Source organism: Ostrinia nubilalis, chromosome 8, assembly GCF_963855985.1.
Source record: "Ostrinia nubilalis chromosome 8, ilOstNubi1.1, whole genome shotgun sequence".
Taxonomy (NCBI): domain Eukaryota; kingdom Metazoa; phylum Arthropoda; class Insecta; order Lepidoptera; family Crambidae; genus Ostrinia; species Ostrinia nubilalis.
The window spans coordinates 9,354,285-9,376,161 of record NC_087095.1 but is presented as its reverse complement, the minus strand read 5'-3'; the positions used below and the strand labels follow the sequence as shown (position 1 = coordinate 9,376,161).

The 21,877-nt window shown below is 36.2% G+C and overlaps 1 protein-coding gene across 1 annotated transcript; it reads left to right on the top strand.

The window, feature by feature from the left end:
- Positions 1-25: 25 nt before the first annotated feature.
- On the top strand, positions 26-16,292 carry LOC135074203 (PHD finger protein 14). The gene is given in 23 exon segments (XM_063968504.1): positions 26-144; positions 227-391; positions 675-808; positions 974-1,085; positions 1,318-1,446; positions 1,528-1,610; positions 1,764-1,918; positions 2,332-2,484; positions 2,621-2,736; positions 2,933-3,051; positions 3,151-3,336; positions 3,593-3,783; positions 5,796-5,917; positions 6,349-6,645; positions 7,560-7,714; positions 7,717-8,328; positions 8,401-8,508; positions 8,597-8,683; positions 8,787-8,903; positions 10,301-10,687; positions 10,922-11,046; positions 11,845-11,953; positions 15,806-16,292. Coding segments are annotated over 23 exon segments (3,693 nt in total). The 5' UTR covers positions 26-134; the 3' UTR covers positions 15,827-16,292.
- Positions 16,293-21,877: the final 5,585 nt, after the last annotated feature.

Below are 21,877 nucleotides of genomic sequence, written 5' to 3'. Positions count from 1 at the left end.
TAAAACAGATGTTGGCTTGCTTTGTTATGTCATTCACCTGTCAAAAAACAAGAAATCGTGGATGGATTTTGCATTTGCGTTTGTGCGTATTTTTTAAGTAAATGTAGTAATAACATTACATAAAAACTTTCAGGATGAGTACCCGTAAGTAACAGTTTAGTTAATAAAAAGTTATAACGGAAATTCAGAGGCTTGTGTCCTTTAAATACGCTGTTCTGTCTTTCAGAGGGTCGAGGGGCTGCCAAGAGAAAAGTAAAGCCGGTGGAGCCTCAGTCTCTTCTTGATTTTGATCTAGCAGAAGGTGAAAGTTCTGATGACTCTGACTTCAGGATTGAAGACCACCCGGAGGAGAGTGACGATTATTCTATAAACAGTGACGATGACGACAAAAGTAAGTCTATTGTGCATTATAATTTACTGAACCATATTCGGTATTGATTTAACTCTTCTTCATACTTTTGCAAAGCCTATAAATTCAAAATAAAGTTCCTTCTTGCTACACGAAAACAGTATGTAATCTTTTACTAGGTAAAAGGTCTTTCTAAAAAAAAATCAATAATGAGCAACTAATTTGTTATTAATTTTATCTTAATGACTTCCTGATTCAAGTAAACATTTTCTATACATAATGCCTCTTTTAGTTTTATATTTATTGATTATTTTACAACTTCCAGAAAAAGATGGAAGTTCTTCAGAAGAGCAGTCTGAATCAGATGGAGAAGATGGACCTAAAAGTTCCAATAATAAAATTGGAGAAGAAATCTCAGTCACGGACATTCTTGAGAAGGCAAAACAACAGGAATTCAAGGTACCTATCCATTATTTAATTATATTTTCAATTAAATTAATTTTATTTCTTTAAAAAATACTTGCAAGCATGTAAGGCCAAAAATCTTATTTATATTTTTTTAAGTTTAGTTATACAAGTGGTATTTTTATTTATTTTAATTAATATACTGTATTTACTCCACAGATTCCATTTGAATTGGCAAATATGCTGATTTGTGCTGGATGCCTTGGTTCAAGAAGTGACTGCTACAATGAGATTGTTGAATGTGATGGCTGTGGAGTGACGGTACATGAAGGCAAGATAAATCTTTATTATCAGTCCTTGTATGTTTCAATTGTGGAATATTAAATTCCAGGGTGGATTTTTGTATGCACCCTAAAGGTAGAGGGGTCTTAAAATATCTTTTAAGAGACTGTTAATTTAATCACATAGCTTTTGATCAATCTGTTTTTCATGATCTTATAATGGAAGTTATTTTTGTTATTGTGTACCAGTTAAAGTTATGGTGTCTAATATCTTTTCCATAGGCTGCTATGGTGTGTCGGATGTTACCAGTGAATCTAGCACGGTCAGCTCAGCGTCAACGGAACCATGGTTTTGTGAGGCTTGTAAAGCTGGTGTCACTGATCCCAGCTGCGAATTGTGTCCGAATAAAGGTATGTTTTTGAGGCTTTAAAATAACTTTGTAACTTACTATTTGATACAATTCTAAATTGGTGTTTCAATTCTTTTGATAGGTGGTATTTTCAAGGAGACAGAAGTTGGAGCTTGGGTTCATCTAGTATGTGCACTCTATGTACCAGGAGTTGCCTTCTCAGAGGTATAGTATACAATTATGATAGAAAGAGCATAGTTCAGAAATTATTTAAACAATGATTTGGTCTTTTAAAATCTTCTGGCATCTGGTGAGACTTCTGCCATTAATTTATTTATATGCTGAATGTTATTCACATTTACTCTATACTGTTCACAGGTGGAGCGTCTGTCAGGGGTGACGCTGTTCGAAATGGCGTATTCCCGGTGGGGCGCGCGCTCGTGTGCCCTCTGCGAAGACACGACACTCGCCCGTACTGGCGTCTGCGTTGGTTGCGACGCCGGGCTTTGCAAGACGTTCTTCCATGTCACATGGTAAAGAATCACTATTAGTTGTCTAGTACCCATAGTACAAGCTATGCCTAGTTTGGGACTAGAAGCGAAGTGTAAAATGTCCAAGGATATTTATTTCTTTATTTTATTTATTATTAGAAGTTTAAAGAATCCATTTTCTGAGTATTGTACACAAGAACAAATAAATAGAAATGAAAAGTTCTCAACAGGTTTCAGAAACAGGACATTTATTTTGACAAAGTTCTTTGCATTTGTTTCTTTCCATGGAGGATGTAAAATACAGTTTACAACATTTGAACATTTTGGCGATAAAAATACCTATAAATTATTGTCGTTGTTTTTATCTGTCCACAAACACATTCCATCTGTAAGAATTAAAAAGTGTCCTAATAAATACAATCATAGCATTACAACTATCAAAAAACTCATTTTAGTGGTCAACGCGAAGGTTTGCTAGCAGAGGCGCATACCGAAGAGGCCGAGCAAGCAGATCCGTTCTACGCTCACTGTCGCTTGCACTCTGATAAAGCCCTAGTCAAGAAAAGAAAACGAAATTGGCTCGCTTTACAGCTGAGGACCGAAAAGCGGTAAGTTACCTTCTTGTCTTGTCGACAACAAACCTAGACAGTGTCAGCCCAAAACTCTGCTACAAGAGTGGCGTTGTCAGTAGAATTAAGTTGCCTTATTTACATTAAATTAAAGTGTTTTCTCTGTATTCAATAGAAAACTGGAGCTTCAAACAAATATAACAACAGATGAGAAACTCCGAATACAAAGGAAGCTTGTCAAGTACAGGAGAAAGTACTTGCAACAGAAGGAGAATAGGAATCCACCATGGGGTAATATATTTATTTATTTATTATTTTAATGTATGTTATGTCTTTCAATGTGTTTCTGACTACGTAAGTCAGTTTATTTGAATTTTAAATTGTCGCTGATATCTGTTTTTCAAATTATTTTTTTCGTATTCGAACACCTTGGAATATAATTAAAGTGTATCAATAACGATGTAAACACTTTTTATTTTTCTTCTAGTGCCAACTCAAAAAATGGCTCGGATGCTGTATAGCAGCGCATCTGCCATGAGAAAGTTCGCGCGTAAGGCAGAGTGCATGGGCATAGATACGCATGCCCTTGAATTTCAAGATGCTCAGGTAACATACATTATTTTATTGTTGAGTGTTCACTCCACATTTGAAATATAGTTTTTTTTTGCAATTCTTCTTGATATTTAAGATACAAATCTTTTTCAGATGGCAGCACTAAAAGATGTTTCTCGTCGCTGGCACGTCCCACCGGCTTTTTCTGTGGAATTCGTCGGGTATTACCTAGAGAGAAACTCCCGCGTCACTTCACTGCGAAAATCACTTGAGAGGCTGACAAAAGAAAATGAAAAATTGTTGAGTGAAGATGAGAATCTCAGGACGGAGTACGATGAGGTAATCCTGTCTGAAAGTGGAATTAATTTTCTACAAACAGCTATGTAACAAACAGTCCAATTTCTTCATATTCAAGTTCATAAGAATACACATAAACAGTAAACACTGACATTGTAGGTTCAATAGATTTTAGCTATTTTGCAACAAAAATATAGCTTCATATTCTAAACTTCAAATTCTAATTACATTACAAGCGTGTTTCTAATACACCCTGCATCATTTCTCATAATATTTTTTTGTTAATTATTATTCAAAGGCATCAAAAGAGAACACGGACGCTCTTGCCGAGTTGACGTCAACGAAGCAAGCTCTCCAGAAGATATACGATGCGATCATTGCTCTATGTCCCAAGAAGGTCGCTCCACCCATCATGGAAGAAAAGCCCCTCATCCCGCCGGTCATACAACGCTCCACGCCGAAAGTCACACCGTATCAGCTTCAGAAACGGTATGATGTTGTTTTTTGTTTTTGATTTTTTTTTTGTTTGTTTTGATATTCTTTTTACTCAGTTTTTAAGTAAGTTTGTTCTTTTTCTTGTTTTATTTTAGAAGTTATGTGCACATCTCAAAATCTAACGGCCGAATACTGAAACGCCATTTAAATATTTGACGGCTTCTCAAATAGTTAAGCAGCTCCTAAACTTACATTTCGCATACTCAAAACAATATCTGAGCAGTTCTCAATTTTTAAGCACCTCTCAAATTAAGTTGCACTCAAACGCCACTTAAATGAATTTTCGCATACTGAAACGCCATTCAACGCTAAGCATTACTCAAACAACTGTCAAATCGTCTTAAGCAGCTGTTAAATTTGAGAGTGCTTGCGCGGTATCTTAAATCCTATTGTTATACCTAAAACGACCTAAATAGTGGTAAATAATGTGTGTCATCGTTATCATTTCTTTCGAGCCTCGAGGAAATACCTAGATCTAATCGCAGGAACGCAATAAGGCTGAACGCTATTGAAAAATATTATTATAATGACATGCAATTCCGAGCGAGGTTCCGCGTCTCTAAAGAAACGGTGTTGTTTCTGGATTCATAATTTGGAAGCTCTTTGAAACCCCTCACCAAATGCCATACAACCAGTGGACCAAATACTTATTATAACCCTACTGTTCTACGCAACGGGAAGTTATGAACGTGTACTAGGTGATATCTTCCACATCTAACAGCCAACTGTGCATCGTATAGTGCACGAAGTAACAACCAAAATAGCTGCTATGAAATCGCTTTACATAAACATGCCTATTTCTGAGGATTATGGGGACATCGCATAGCAGCATTTCCAAGAGTTGTTGATTTGTCAATTTGATGCTCTGTCAGTCAACAATGATAAATGTCAATTGTGGTTACGTTTCGGTCCACGATCGCCACTTAATAGATTTCAACAATAAAAAGTATCATATTTAAAATTATTTTTTTAATTAAATAAAAATGCAAGCATTATTATTTTTATATGATAAAACGAGATTTATATATAATAGAAACTAAAAATAAACTGTTCTATGTTAAGTTGATTGAGTATATTTCCATAAAAGACAATACATAACCAAACGATGCTGCGTGTAATGGATAAAAGACGTAAAGTTATCATTTGTGTAAATGAAAACATACTTTTTTTGGTAAATGTTGCCATTATGTAAACATTTGAGAGCTGCTTAGCTGATCACGGCTTCAAATCCGTTGAGTAGCGTTTGAGAATACCATTTAAAATTGAAGGATACTTAAATTTAGGAGCCCGTCAGCTGAGTGACAGATTTGAGTAGTGTTTCAGTATTCGGCCGTAAGGCTTCTATTTTACGTGGCATAAAATCACGTAGTAACAATCATTAATTTGATATAAGTTTTTTAAGTATTTCTATTTATTTAATACTTACGGGGTTTTTGTCGTAAAATCGGAGCTTTACTCAGGCAATAATAATGTTTAATTTACTATATCAAATAACTGAGCAATTATTTGAGAAGGACAGATTTTTCAATTGCCTCATATAAAGAATAAGTTTAAACTTTCCTACAGATGGAACACCAAAGTTCAGCCATAATAGAAAGAAAGAAAACCATTTTGTACGTTATTAAAACGTTAAACTTATTTTTTTATTGGATCTGGTAATTGAATAATCTGTCTTAAAGTTTGCGCCATCAGACTTAGGCAATTTTGTATTGAGAAAAAAAATCGAGTAAAACACAGTTATTCTGGCTTAGGGTCCTGTCATAATAGAACACAATAGCGGCGTCACAAGTCGCGTCACCTGTAAAATGTACCATAGTATAAGCTTGTTTCCGCAATCAATTTGGTATATTTGGTAGCTCATGACACCACGGTGGCGTCATGGCGTGACCGGTGGCGCCGCTATGGCGTCATAATGAGAGGGCCCTAAAGCAAGATTGCCAAAGTCAATGGGTTTGGTCTATAAACCTGTGAATCCACATGATGGTTAATGGTCATATAACGTACAGTGAGTCGGCCAGCAGATCAATGTCTGTGCCCACCGCGGCTGCACTTAAGATGGGCGTTGGTTTTCCTCTTAGCGACAACCCGGACGCTCGCCATGGAAAAGTTTTGTCTACGTCGCTTGAAGGTGAGTGGGATATGTTAGCACCATATTATTATTTTATATGTCTTTATCAGATTTAGTTATTGGGTCACTTCATACTGCTTTAAAATGCATTTTACAACATGTAAAATAAAAAATCTGCCACTTTTGGTAACCCCTGACCCTTCTAATAGGAAGTTTTATTGGCGTTTCACTTGCGATAAGTCTTTTTAATAAGCTCATAGACGCGCGTCTCGTACAAGGCAATTTCAGCGATATTATATTATCATCTAAAGTCAATTTCACTCAATTTCACCTTTGACCAACGTCGGTTGGCATCGGTTGACAGCAGTAACTTTTAGTTCTTTAATTTTGGAAGGCACCTTGTTGGAGTTCTAGTGCACGGTTACAAAACGGTATCATTAATAATCATTAGTATTAGCGAGTTTGCGACACATTTGTACAACGATTCCCAGCGACGACAGGCGCCTTAGCGGCCCGCGAGTGCGCCGTGTGCGGCCGCAGCAGCGAGCGGCACCTCATGGCGGCCTGCGACACCTGCCGCCACCACTACCACCTGCACTGCCTGCGCCCGCCGCTGCAGCGCCCGCCCAAGAAGAGCAAGCTCTACGGCTGGTACGTACTCGATACCACAACGCCCAGTCACCCATACATCCACAGTCTCCCCTCGACACCTGCCGCCACCACTACCACCTGCACTGCCTGCGCCCGCCGCTGCAGCGCCCGCCCAAGAAGAGCAAGCTCTACGGCTGGTACGTACTCGATACCATAGAGTCTATGCCATAGACCAAGGCTGCTCAACCCCAGGTGTGGCCCGCGAAAGAATTTTAAGTGGCCCGCGCAACTATGGTTCAAAAATACGCATCAAATTCAAAAATCTCGCCACGCACAGTACAGCCCGATTCAAACTTTATGACCTCTGAAGTTAGCTGTCAGAAATGTAAGTGGCCCGTCGTTAACGACTGAATCTACCGTTTGGCCGACTCTTCAAAAAGTTGAGCAGCCTTAGGGGCTTAGGGGGCGTCCATTAATTACGTGAGACAATTTTGGCAATTTTTCAACCCCCCCGCTCCTCTTGGTGAGATTTGATGAGATTTTTCCAGACCCCCCTCCCCCTCCCCGCAATCTCACGTGAGATTTCTTAAAATACATATTTGCAATGTAAATGGGTTATCTATGCTTCGATTAGGATTTAATATTAAAAAAAATTTTGTTTTAGAATAAATCATTATTGAATAATTTATCATAATCATCTTAAAATACCTACCTATATTTATTTTTTTTAATTAAAATAACCCAGTTTTTTTACAATTTGACCCTATTTCTTGCTGAAAAAAATTACGTGATATTTGTCGAGACCCCCCCTCTCCCCTACGTGGGATTTAGTGAGGTTTTTCTTGACACCCCCCCCCCCCTAAACGTCTGACGTAATTAATGGACGCCCCCTTATCATAGACAATGCCCATAGTCACACATAGATCCATAGTGTCTCTCCCCTCTATTATAAGCTGGACCTACAGGGTCTACACCTCTGCTGAAACGCAAAACTTGTTTTCGCGATTCAATATTATTTAAACCATTATTGATCCCTTGTACATTCGCTCTAGTAATTCACACATAATCGAACAAAATAGTAACATTTTTATTTGTCACATTTTTTACGTAGGCAATGCTCCGAGTGCGACAAGACATCCGACTCCGAACCAGAAGTTTTGGAGAAAAAAGTTCCGCGTCGATCGCGAATACGGTACAGCAAAGATGGCGCCATCATCACCGAACCGCAAAGCCCCGAGTCGGTCACTACTTCACCGCCCAAACCCAAGATAGAAAGGCCCCATAAGATTGAGAAAGTTGCCACCACAGAAAACATGTCTCCAATCAAAGTCACGATAAAGCCCTTCGACTTTAGCAGTGAAAACGAAGGCAGTGAATTCAAAAAGAAAGATAAAAAGATTAAGAAGTCAAAGCAAAAGGAGCACGCGTCCGCATCGGCCGGGGAAGGCGAGTCTCCATCAAAGAAATTGAAACGCAGTTTCACTTCACCGACGCTTACGAATACGCCGCTAATGTCCATCACACCGATTGTCGCAGACAGCCCCAACGATTCTCACAATGAGAACTCAAATGCTTCGACAACTCTGCCCCCGGTGAAGCGTGATGAGACCGTTCAGAATATATCCTTCTCGTCTCTTCTAAATGACGCAAAGGAGAGGGACAGTAAAGCGATTGAATCGTCAATCGAGAGCACACTCGCTAATTTGTCGTCGGACATCGCGACGTACAAAGCGAATAGGAAACGAAGGAAAGAGAAGCACAGGTCAAGGTATTCGCCAGATCTGCTGCGTTCGCCGTCGAAATCACATAAGCACAAACGGAAGAAGAAGTGTCAGGATATGGAGAACCCTGAGATGCCTCATCCAAGAATAACCATCAAGGTAAACACGTTTTAATATTTATTCAGTTAGACATTGTCTAAAACTATCACTTAAATACTGTTTTTATTTCAGATCAAGCCCATTCCTAAGCCTGATGGGTCATTAGATACCCAGATGTTCTACGTGCCAACTGACAGCAATGACGGGCCGCCACCTGCTATGATGAAAAAAATGTCAAAGGTAAATAAATAATTTGAAACTAAAATATTTCTCTGTTCCACTAATTAATAAACCATCAATGTATGACTGCTTGGCCATTTTTTGTCAGCAGGTAGAACAAGATGTGGCCAAGCCTCCACCACCACAGCCGGAAGTCCCGTTAGAACCTATCGCAGAGGGAGACACTGCAACTCCTGTAAGTTTTTACAGCCTATAAATTAATTTATTGTTTGCAAGTGATGAAACCAACCAAAGATGATTTTTATGCAAAACTAACTGAACATATCACTTATCACAAGCTTGCTATAAATCCCGAGGAAAATCCAGTGGAACTTACAAAACCTAAGGTAAGAAATACCCCCCTTCCCTTTGGTAACAAAACAAAATCTAGTTGCACCATCTTACTTTATCAAAAGTAAAAATATCTGTCAATCTTCATAATATAAAAACACCGGTTATTGATAAAGTTACTGTTATAGTAAGTTGGTGTAACTCAGCCAATGTTATTGTTACGAACCTATTAATACTATTTAAGTCGCAAAAATCTCTCAAAATAGCTAAGTACTGAAAAGCTTCGCAAAACAAAATGTTTATTAATTCGGCGACAAATGTGGGACATTCTAATTATTTTCACATTAATCAGCAGTTAAATAGTAATGGATACCTACATACAAACATCAATTTAAACACATTTCCCGCATTGTTGGTTTTGCCCGTAAATAACGCTATAACGTAAAGCGTCGACATGTGCACAAACAAAAAGTAACGAATGTTGACGACATTTGCAAATGCTATGGAAATCATGTTTGCGTCAGTCGGGTATGCAAATTGATGCTGCTGCATTTTATAATGAAGCATTCATTCTGTATCAACGTTACGTTTACATAAATTCAGTAGATCAACAAATAAAAACTAGCGTTTAAACTTGAAAGGCATGTAAACCATCACACAGCAAAGATACCGCCTAATGGTTAAATTAAATTCTTCGGAGGAGTAAATTGAAAGCTTGCGGGAAGTGGCTTGTGAACCGTCATGTTAGCAATTTTGTTTTATTTTCATAAACTCGTGTTTAGACGACTATTAATATGTAATAATGGTGGATTATTAACCATTAAGTGTTCGTGAACGTGCATGAGTGTGGGCAAGTGAAACAAAACAGTACAACCGTGATTCTTCGGATTCTCTCAAGTAGCAAAACTATTAAACAAACTTTATTGAGACTCAAATGGTGGGAAGGGGATCATCTATCATCCTTCATTATATCATTTAATTGCCCCAAGTCCCATCCCACTTGGTACCATTTTGTAAAGGTTCGGTCAAACCAACACTGGTTTGACTGAACTTTAACTCGTCTCACTTGAATGAAACCTAAAAATGACACAAATCAAGTCTGCCTCGACATGTATTGCCAACATTAAAAAGGAAGAAGATACATCACTACTTTGACAGCCGACAAGACGTTAAAATAAATAGCGTAGCTGTCATCATGTCATAATTGACATATTTATTTTGTTTGTTTGGATTTTCGTTTCCGATTAACTTTTAGAAAACTTTTTGTGTCGTGAATTTATTTTAAATATAACTACAATAAAGCACCTGCATGTACTTATACCTGTTATTTAATATGACTAGCTGCTAAAGTTCCTACAATAACGTTTCAAAACAATAAAACATAACCTCTGAAACCTCTGAAACGATCAATTTAATAATAAGTTAAAATAATAATTGGTTCTGGTTAGGCTTAGCAAAGTTACAACAACAAAACACGTACTGTGCAGTTGGCAGGGATAAACTGAGGAGGTGCTTTGTGTAGTTTTTACTTATTGTTTTCGTCGTTTCGCCGCATCCAGTAATTGCTTTCGGAACTGATATGGGTTCCTACACTTACGAAGAGTATGCCGATATCATGTTTTGCTATGGGTTTAGTAATGGATGTGCTACAGGTGCGAAAAGGGAATATGTTCGTCGTTATCCTAATCGCCGGGCACCCCATATGCGAGTATTTACGGATACGTATCGTCGATTAAGAGAAACTGGTAGTGTTCATGCACGGACGCCTTGGGATAGTGGTAATACTCGAATTCATGGTCTGGATGAAGAAGATGAAGAGGAAGAACAAGAAATGCTCGATCAATTTCAACCACTGCCTACTGCATTTGTTGCTGTGAAGCCCAAAAGCCATGGACTCACTAAATTGAAGGTATAGTTTACATCGTTACTGGGTTTCAGTCTGGTTGAAAACGGTTCATCAAAAATTGCACATGCTTCTCGTTCAATACTCAGAGTTCAAGTTAATTCTTTATGGAGGTCAAAGTGTATGTACAAACTAGGAATAAAAACTTCACGTTTATTTTTTTACCTGTTCTCTTACATAATCATAAGATGCATGAAAGAGAAATAGTTATTAGTTAGTAAAGTGGGACTATTTTCTCAGAGGAGCCGAACGAGTCGGGCCCGAAGAACTACAGGAGGCGAGACATCGTCGCCCGCGCAAGCCATGACGCCGCTGACGCACTGCGACGTGTGCACGCAGCCCGGAGACAATACCAACCTTGTCAGGTAATTATGTCTTGACATTAGCACCAAGTCAAATGCACAACATTAATATATTCAGGGCCATAAAGTTACACCTTAGTTGAACTCTTGGCTTATGATGTCATTTCGCATGGAAATGTCATTTTAATCCTGAGTTCATCCTAGGTGTAACTTTTTATTTAATAAGGGGGTTAGTGTTTTACACAGTCGTATAGAAACCAGTAGCATGACTCTGCGAGTTACTATTTTTGGGTACTGACCAGCGTTGCCAGACGTCCCGATTTTGGCGGGACGTCCCGATTTTTAAATCAAATTTAAATGTCCCGCGCGGGACAGGCTCGGTCCCGCTTTTCGGAGAGAGACACTCACTTCACCAGACTATTGTTTGAAACGCCATATTATTCTAAAGAATATTTTTTTATTAATTTTTTTCTTTTTTTATTCTAAAGACGAATTTAACGATAGAGTAAATCTGATTTAAAATATTATTTTTTTGTTAAAATACATTTTCTATGGCTACTTTTGCTATCTATTGTCACGTAAACGTAATTTTAAGTCAAATAAAAAGATAAATATTTGAAAACCTTTAATTATATACGTTTTTTTACTATGTCCCGCTTCTGACGGAAGAATCCCGCTATTTTCACTCAAAAAGTACCAAAGTCCCTGGCTGGTACTGACCTTAGTTTAAACCTGTATTGGGGCTCTATCTTATGGGCATCTTAGTGTCACCATATTTTTTATTAGGTGAAACATTTTCAACATGTGCTGTAAAGGATTAAACATATTTTTCAGAATTTAACCTATATTTATTTTTTGCAGATGTGACGAGTGCTTCAAGAGGTATCACTTTACTTGCCTGGAGCCGCCTCTCAACAAGAACCCCAAGAAACGCGGCTATTCGTGGCACTGCGCTGATTGCGATCCAACGGTTAGTATTGGATATTTGATACTTAATATTAGCTCTTTTTTTTTTCGAATCAAAGAATATTAGCAATTTCTTGTCAAAATTTAATCTGACAGACATTTTATTTACGATGATACAACATTTTAAAACTAGATATTATTATTAAGAGCCATTTTACATTTTCGTGCAAATTTCTAAGATTTTGGAAGCATGAATTACTATCTTAAGCAACACCCAGAGATTATTTAATTACTGCGAAAGATAGTTCAATCCTTGTTGTTGACCAATAATGTAACGGATTTACTAAAACTCTTTTGATTAATTCTCAGTGCCCCATCTCCCACAACCATTTTACGGAAAAATTGCCGCAGACTCAATTTCAAAGTCCTGTATCTATTATTTATGCTCGTATAATAAGCTTAAAAATATATAGAAATCATCGGACATATATTCTTGTAGTCCAATAATCAAACGGATTCTTGAATTTCATTACCATTATTGAGTAAAATCTAAAAATATTTTGGCAAATTTTTAAGATTTACGTCACATTTTGATCGTGATTTTTGGTTTTAATACACAGCAATAACAGCAATAAAAGTATCCCAAAATAAAGAATATTCATTGGAGAATTGATTTCCACAGTTATTGTTTAAATATTAGTAACTACTTTGTCAAAATATTGATGTGAATATCAGTATAAATTTCAATGCGGAAGCCGACATAGATTAGTACGGCGCGAGCGCCCGTCAAGGCAGGACCTGTGTCATTTTTCCCGCCATGACGTTTACGTGTGTTCGTGTCATGAAGCGGAGATTTATACGGCGACCAAATACTTTTGATACTATGCCGGGAGGTCCGTTTTGAGTCGGCCGTTTGGTGGTTCGAAACGGACTAATATGCCGAGAGGTCTCGGGTTCGATTCCCGGCCGAGCAGAAATTGAAATGATGAAATTTAATTTCTTTGACGGGACTGGGAGTAACTATGTATTTATGTATGAATTTAATTTAATAAATAAATTATAAAAAAGGTTGTAAGTACATAGTATATCCATTAAGCTAGCACCCTTAACACAAGCATATTAGTTGCTTATTTTGGGACTAGATGGCATTGTGAAATTGTCCAAAGATTTGTTTATTTATTTATCCACTTTGAGTTTTGTTTCGTGAAGAAGAAAAAGAACCGTTTTGTTTCGAGAGGGAAGTTTTGTTGTTAAATCAATAGTAATAAAAGAGGAAAGATTTGATTATTTGTTTGTTTGAAGGCAATAGGCTCCGAAAACAAATTCTTTCACTAAATGTTTCCTATGTTGGCTATAAAATATTTTCAAAAACTTTACTCCAAAATCTTCGATAATTGGTCGTTTAATAAATAAATTAGATAACATATTAATATTTTTTTATTGTTTCCAGTACGATTTCAGTACTAGTTTTTAGAAGTTGTATGATTTAACTAAAGTGTTATTTTATGCATAATTTATTAACTTCTAAAATATATTCCCTATTGATAGATGACGTGCTTCGTATTTGGTTAAAAAGGTGTAGAATGTTATTTTGAAGATAACTTGCTTCCATAGAGATATAGAAAGATGCTAAGTAATGCGCTGAGTTCGAAACTCAGTGTCAAAGAAATCAAAATATGTGCTCATTATCCACTGCGGTATCAGTATTCAACGTTCGAATAATCTTTAGTAGTATGCAAGCAATGTAAACTGTTTACATTATAACGTCGCTGCTGTCATCATTGCTTTCACAAGCAATATGTTCTGTTTTTGGGCATATTGTTGCGACACCGGCTTCGCCCCCTTATCACATTTCCCTTTAGTTTCTGTGATCTGTGCTTGCTTCGAAGTTGATATCAATTAAATATTCCTTAGTGCTTTTGATTTAAATTATTTTTTTTATTTTGACACGTGTTTGAAAAATCAAGAAATAGTCAATAATACAACAAATGAAAACGAAACATTGCATTGCAAGTTGCAATGTTTCAATATTGATGAGGAGATTCCATTGGAAAGTCTGTATTCATTCCTAGGATTCCCCTAACACCATCAAATTCAAGAGAATTCTAGAGAGTGCAGTTTCCCATCTCATGCTTAGGGGCCACGGTTTAAAATAGCGTGGTTGCATAGAGCCTGCAACGGGCAACCGCGTGCGCTGCTCATACTAATTTTCGATACAAAAACAAGTGTTGGCTCACGAGTTTTAGCGGAGTTCCATGTGGTAGCGGGAGTAGACTTAAGGGAAATCTATGCTTCTCCGACGGCCAGTTGTAAGTTGTATGCTCCAGAGTATGTGCACACAATAGCCTGGTGATTTTAGCACCCGAAGGAAATGTTTCAATTTTGTTGTAGAAAGATATCATAATTTTGTAAGTATTCAGATATTTAAACATACCTAATAATTTGTAGGTTTTATATTATAATTATAAATCAGCTAGTAGTGCAAAGAGGCAAGGCATGTTTGTAAGATGGGGATAGCGGTGCGGGTTGTACAATAACTAAATGTCGATGTATAACTTTACTGCATATCTGAATTGTACAATTGTTTGTTATCCTAAATAAAATAAAATAAAATAAATAAAATATTAAAAAATATTATCATATTTATAACAAAATTAATAATTTCTTAGAATAATTTAATTTTATTAGAAGTATTAGAACCAGTTTCCACTTCTTCGCGGAAAAAGTCGCGGGCAAAAAGCTAGTATGAAATATGTAGTATTGCCCGCGGCTTTACTCGCGTGAAATTTAGTTTGCTACAGATCGTCATAAATATATTGTTATTCTGGTCGACGCCAGGGATGGATGAGTGTCGCTGTCGCTGGCGACAGGGTCTTCTGGTTAAGGGTTCATGACGTAGTTCTCAGGCAAAATGAAATCCACTCATAGAAATTAATAAACTTAGTGTATTCACGAGAATAATTACACACAGCACTAGAGTCGTATCGGGACTGAGTGAACCAACGGTCTTGCGATAGGAACGTCCGACCCGAGTGATAGTTGAACACAAGCTGCCTAGTACTGCTGTACTGTACTGTAAAGCTTCATCAAAATTTGTTCAGTAGTTTTTGCGTGAAAGAGTAACAAACATCGAAACATCCATACAAACTTTCGTATTTATAATATTAGTAAGACTAGTAAGAAGAAAGACAGTTAGATGAATTTATTTTAGTTATTTGTTAAATAATAATAATATTTATTTATTTCTTAGCTCTGTCTGATCTGGAGGAGTTGCAATGGCCACCTCCATTGCAACTCCATAACAAAACAATAGAACCCTATGGAGTTTGGGCTTGTGTAATTCGCCTTGACGAATACTTAGTCTAGGTAAATGATATCCAGGGTCCGATGATGGAGCTGCAAGGGGGCAGATTTTTTTTCACTATGTGACTGTCTTTATTTTGTACTTAATATAATATATTTTACATATTATACCTATTCGTGTTTCATTATTAATCGAAATAAGTATAAAAATCTTTAAAAGACTAAATAAACTCTATTAACATTTTAAATTAATTTATCATGTTTTAATACCTTATTCTACCTTAAAATTAATAACTTATATCAAGTCTTAATACGGTCACGGCTCAAGATTTTTTTGTCCATTTCGGCGTTCTTTTTACTCTTTTGTCGTTGCGTTGACAGTTTGTAGCTAAATTCGCGCGGAATATTTTTGTGAAATGGCTCTTAAATGTACTATCGGCAACAGTGTTAACTACCCATTGCCAGTCATGTCGTCTCGTTCTATCACAAAGAATCACCATTTGATGAGAGTGAGAGCAAAAACGGAAATGGATAGTTAACAGTGTGGCCGTGTGTACATGGACGACGAAAACATTCTATTTAAAAAAAAATTACAAATATATTTTTGTTACAGGATGTGGAGGAGAACAACTAAAATTGTATTAAAGGTTAATTATTAATCTCAAGGAAATCAATTTACTTAGCAACTAAGTAAGTGTAGTGTGAAGTGAAATAACAGTATTTCTTGAGTTTTGTAATGAGACCTGGTGTTAACATAAGTACAATTTTAATATCTCTTATTCAAATTCAAATTCTTTATTGCTCCAATGTTGGTATATAAAAGTTCTTACATATAGACATAGACCCATAACATGGACCCTGCTAGGGTATTGCAACATGATTACTTCAATAATACACCTAATAGCCATAAAAATTGTTTGATCGGTAATAAAAACTTCTTTAATGAAAGTCTTATGTTTTCGCCAGATCCAGTTGCTTCGTATTTGAGTTCAAATAAATCTCTTTTCTTATAAACTTATTAATTATGAGTACATATTGATATGTATCGTATTGAAGTAAATTTATTTTTAAGTACCCAAAAATAAATATTTAATAATATACAGATGTGGTTTTAAATTTAATTTATTTTTAAGTGACCCCTATGACAACAAAATTCCTGTTATTTGTTACTATAGGGGTCATTTAAAAATTAGGGATTGATGATGAAAACGGGCATAAGTATAGTTTAAATAATAAGTAAGTGGATATTAAAACATTTGTGAGGAGATGTTTTCGTTCCTTTGCACAATAATATCGAATACTCGATATCTTAGCAAACTGTAGTCGACCGTAGGCATTTTCCCTTTGGTTATTCACAAAAAGGCTATATTAAAAGCTTAGCGCACTATTTATTACTTTTCAGCATTTAGTTTGCAAACTTGACCGCGTCGTCGCGTCATAACGTATTGTCCTCTGCAGACTTCAAAGCGATACGTCTCGCAAAACTACGGGACGTTAGTTATGAATACCATACATAATAGGAGCAGGTTGGGCCCAACTTCGAAACACTTGGAACTAAAAACTTCTTTGTTCGGTCCCAGAGGTGGGCGGGCGAAACAATCACCAGGGGGCGAAGCTTTGTACAGAACTCGCCACTTGTCACGAGAAGCACGCCTTTACAAACTGAGGGCTATAATGAATTCTATTATTGAATTTGAACATCCGAGGAGTTACGATGCTCGTTCGTGCTTGAACCATTGATATAATTCGCTTCAAGGTGACAGGATTTGGATAAGTTTGGTGCTTAGGATGATAATACATTATGCATAAGTACAGTTGAAAGGCATTTGTAAGGAAATGAGACTGAAATTGTTTATTAGTTTACTTCTCTGTATTTGGGTTGCGAGAAAACCTGCTTTGAATTTATACTTAGCGTGTGTGTGCTCTTGAACTCTGAAGCGAGCGTTTCGTAGTAAGAACATATTAATGCTTGTTTGTTACAAAGATTGTGGTTTAGTCCCAACTCTAGGAAAGAAGTACTAAGGCGAAGTGTTATCCTATACTTACTTACCTAAAGAACTGTTATTTTCAAAAAGTATTTTACGAACAATAATATTGTAAATATTAATGAAGATCTTAAAGAATTTGTATTCTATAGCTTCAACTGATATTATGGACTTTAACATTCCAAACTGGGCGGTCTTTCTTCACACCCCAAGGAAATATTTAAGACTCGAGCATTAAATAGCCTATTTTCATTTAAGCCACTTAATAGTCCAATTTCAGTAGCGAATTCCGCCGCTGTTTTCCTGAATCAGTCGTCCGAATTACTGAGATGAAAGCCGTCCTTATAACTTAGCTTCTAATTTGCACAAACCAACAATTCAGTTTGTTATCTATATTTAGTTTATGGCAATAGAATATAATTTGCGAACAAATAAGCCGGAGATTATATCGAATTGTCATCGTCTATACCCCTGAACAACATCTTTGTTTGGAATGTAACAACGTTGAAATCGCAGTTAAGCCTCGTATTTTCACCATATCTTATTTACAATATTTCCTAATTCCATTGACGTGAACTTCAACTATGAATCCCCCTTAATATTTTATTGCGCTCGTTGCGCAAGTTATCGTCGCCGACACTCGCCAACATTCACGTCTGAAGTTTGTATTCTGAACAAACTCGGGCCCAACTGCACAATATCTTCATATGGTAAACTTCACTGTTTTCTCATAGTTACTGTTGTCAGTTTCCGGTTAATTTTGCAGAAAGTTGCTCGTTATAAATTAATCTAACTACTTCACGGGAACTTGTTTCAGGAAATTAGTCCCTGGTTTATCTTGTTCCCAAAACAATGCATAGACGCAAGGCGTGTCGCAATTATTTAGTTTTGCCTGCACGTGATAAGTACGAGCTTCATGATATCCCTTTTGAAAGTTAACTTCATGTCAGATAGAGTAGATAATTTCGCTATTTAGGTACATAAACCTGGTTTGACCTTTCTCTTTATGTGTACGTAGTACACATAAAGAGAAAGGTCAAACCAGGTTATGTATTTTTTTTAGTATTGCCTGTTATTTAGCATTATTACTGTTTTTATTTTATCAGGATATACCGCTTAGTTTAAAAGTTATTACGTTTTCTTTACAATAAGTAATTGGAAGAAAAAAAATTCTATAAAAAATTAAAAAAAAATCTCAAAAATTTTTTGACCTCTTTTTTGTCGATAAAAATAGGTCTAGTTTCATCTATTTTCATATGTAGGGTGCATCGTTGAACAGTGAACCGGCCTTTTTTCTAAATGCTCTAATTAGCTGGAAAATGAAGCTAGAAATGTCATTATGGTCTTATCAGTCAGGTAATTTAATAAGGTTTCTAATTTTTAGGCTTAAAATTAGCCTCAGCAATAAAAAGGTAACTTAAAGTAGGTTTTAAAAAAAAATGAAATTTGGCTCACTGTGTACTACGGGTAGTTTTCACTGAACCACCCATATTTCAACAGTGAACCATAAAGTTAATTACGAGTAAAAATTATGATTTTGGAAAATAAACAACATAATTTTAGATAATCAGCTTTTATTTTTACAACACAAAAATCAAATGGAAATAAAAATGATTATTTCAACAAACAGTCTACATAAAAAATCACAGAATCCAAAAATAACAACGAAACTCACACAAAACCCAAATGAAAAGAAAAATGCTTCTTTTAACAAAAATAACTAAACATTGTCTAATAAAGCCTTTAAGTAATCAATAATCAACCTTTTTGGTGGTAAACAAACAGTCTTCATTTAAAAAATCACAGAAAACAAAAATAACACAAGACACAATTGAAAAGAAAAATCCTTCTTTAAACAAAAATAACTGAAAATTGCCTCTTAAAGCCTTTAGGTGATTAATCAACCGTTTGGTGGTTAAATAAAAAAACAGTCAACCGGTTCACTGTGTACTTTGAAAACCTGGTTCACTGTTCAAAACATACACTATTCAACTTATGAGTTCACAAACAATAAGAAGTACGCGGAATGGTCATCACGGAATGTGCTCATTATACAGATAAAACTACAATAATTTTGATACCAAATAGATTTCGTACTTAATATAAATAGCAAAATATACAAAAATCGTAAAGCATAACTAAAAAAACTATCTTTTGTCGTCGAGAAACAAAGAATTCGCAGCCACACGTCACACCTTAGCCACAGTCGCCGGCGCACTACGGGAGAGGGCAGGGTTGCCAGATATCAGCTAACTCAATTCGCCTAATTTTTCCTACCGAGTAGCCTAAATCGCCTAATATTTTTTTTTTCATAAAGTAGCCTAATTCGCCTAACATTTTGAGCTATTAAGTATACAAAAATTGCTTATAAAAATACATATCAAATCGACACATTAATGACAAACAGCTGTCTATCTCTTTCTAATTTACCCATGGTGACGTATGAAAAAAGAGATAGATAATGTTTGGTCAGTACTCATTCTGGCAACATTTTCATGTGACGTCACTAACTACCTGACTTGTGCCGAGTACATACAAAATTTTATTTTATTTTATCTAAGTAACTTGTCGCAATATAGGCAATCAGCTGACAACTACACATACACACACACACATACACACACACACACGCACACAAACCTGTCAGCTAATTGCCTATATTGCGGCCATGTTGTTTTCTTAAATCGTGTATTTATAATGCGTGTAAGTGTGTGCGTAATGTATTGTGTTACGGAAAATTTGTATAATTTAGGAATTCTATACAATCCCTAGTCAATGTGTAAAATGCCTGGGGCGCGTAGGCAATGTATCTCACTCTTACAAATAGTGAGCGAATGGAAAGAACGTTGGATGTCTCCGATTATGTGTTAGGTGGATGTGCATTGTGCATATTACGTATTTCTTTTTCCAAGGTAATCTTAATAGCCCGATTTTTTTTTCTAGGTAGCCTAAATGGCTACCGGTAGCCGTTTGCATTTTTTGGTCGCCATTTGACCCCCAAAGGTAGCCTAAATGGCGATAATTCGCCTAATCTGGCACCACTGGAGAGGGGAAGGGCATCCACGAGACACGTAGTGACTCGTTCGGTGGAACTGGCAACGTCATACTTTTTGAAATATGGCGGTGGTTCAGCGTATCTGGTTGGTTCACTGTTCGACTACCCACCCTACACTTTAACGTGACTCACACTGTAAGGTAAACGGCTACTAGTTCGTGATAGTACGTAAGTTCGTAAGTTTTTTTTCTAGCTCAAATAATAAGCAAATGGAATATTATTTATAAAAATTCTTCATTACTACAAAAACTCTATTATTTAAGCTATCTAAAAAACCTAGTACCAACATTGTGGCGCCAAAAATGAGAGCAATACGAAGCTTCAAACTCTCAGAGAGCCAAAAACAGCCGTGCGGCGTGCAAAGGTTGCTCTCACCGTAAGGTTAGCGCTCCAACTTCTTAAGCTTATAAAAAGGCGAAGGAACGTCCATTTAAATAAAACTTGTAATAGTGGTTTCATGTGTTCCTTTACAATTGATTTGGCTTAGAAAAAAGTTATATGAAAACGTAGAATTCCTTTAAAATTGCGATTAATTGACTCACGAAATAGCGTACATATTATTTTTCGGGTGTCCCCTATTTCGTGACACTACCGATTCAAGGATATTATGGATAACATTTTGATGCTTGGTTTTTAAATAATTATTTATGATAATTTAAATGTAAGTTATGAAACAAATAATGCATTTATTTAAGTTCCTCATGACCTAAATTCGGTATATGTTTCGTTCACTAGAATTTATATGGCACGAGTTTAAAGTTCACATATATGACCAATTTTAAGATAAATTAGCATAAGTAGTACCAGCATAATTTTGGTTTTATTTAGATTTGTTTTATTTATCTTTGTTTATTTGTATTGTATATGAGATAGATAATAGTTAATTGACACATTTTGATAATAATCCATGAATTTTACTTGGGGAATGTGGAATAATCAGTATCACGAAACAAGATACCGTATTATTGTTACTTTTTTCCAAGTTCGTGATATATGAATGTATGGTGTTAGGTACTTTTATGACACATACCATCAAATAAATCGACATATTTTTAGTTTTTAATACTTACCTACCTAAGAAATTAATTACTTACTTTTTATTATGAGTCATTGGCGTATCTGGGATTATTTTCAGGGGGGGGGGGCTACCCTCACTTGAAACAGCTCCAGGGGTGGGATTATGGGGAGAGGGGGGGGGGGGGGGTTACAAATCAAAATTTTATGGGTACGAAGGCAGGAAGGGGGTAAGTCCCCCCCACATTTCTAATAGTTATATAAATATTTTCACATATCGCTAGAAATAACAAATCAACATTTTATGGGTACGAAGGGGGGGGGGGAGGGGGTTAGCCCCCCCCCCCCCCCCCTACATTTCTAATGGGTATATAAATATTTTCACATATTGTTAGAAATAACAAATCAAAATTGTATTATACTAGACTCACATTATTTCTTATGAATATTTCAGGTAAGTAATATCGACAATTTCACATAATTATTTTATTCTAAATTTTTATTATCGTGTTTAAATTTATTAAACCCTTAATCATTATTAAAATATCCTAACTGGATGCATAAAACCTTATCCCGAAATAGGGGACATGAGTTCACGAACTTAGAAACAGAGCAAAATTCTGTCACGAAA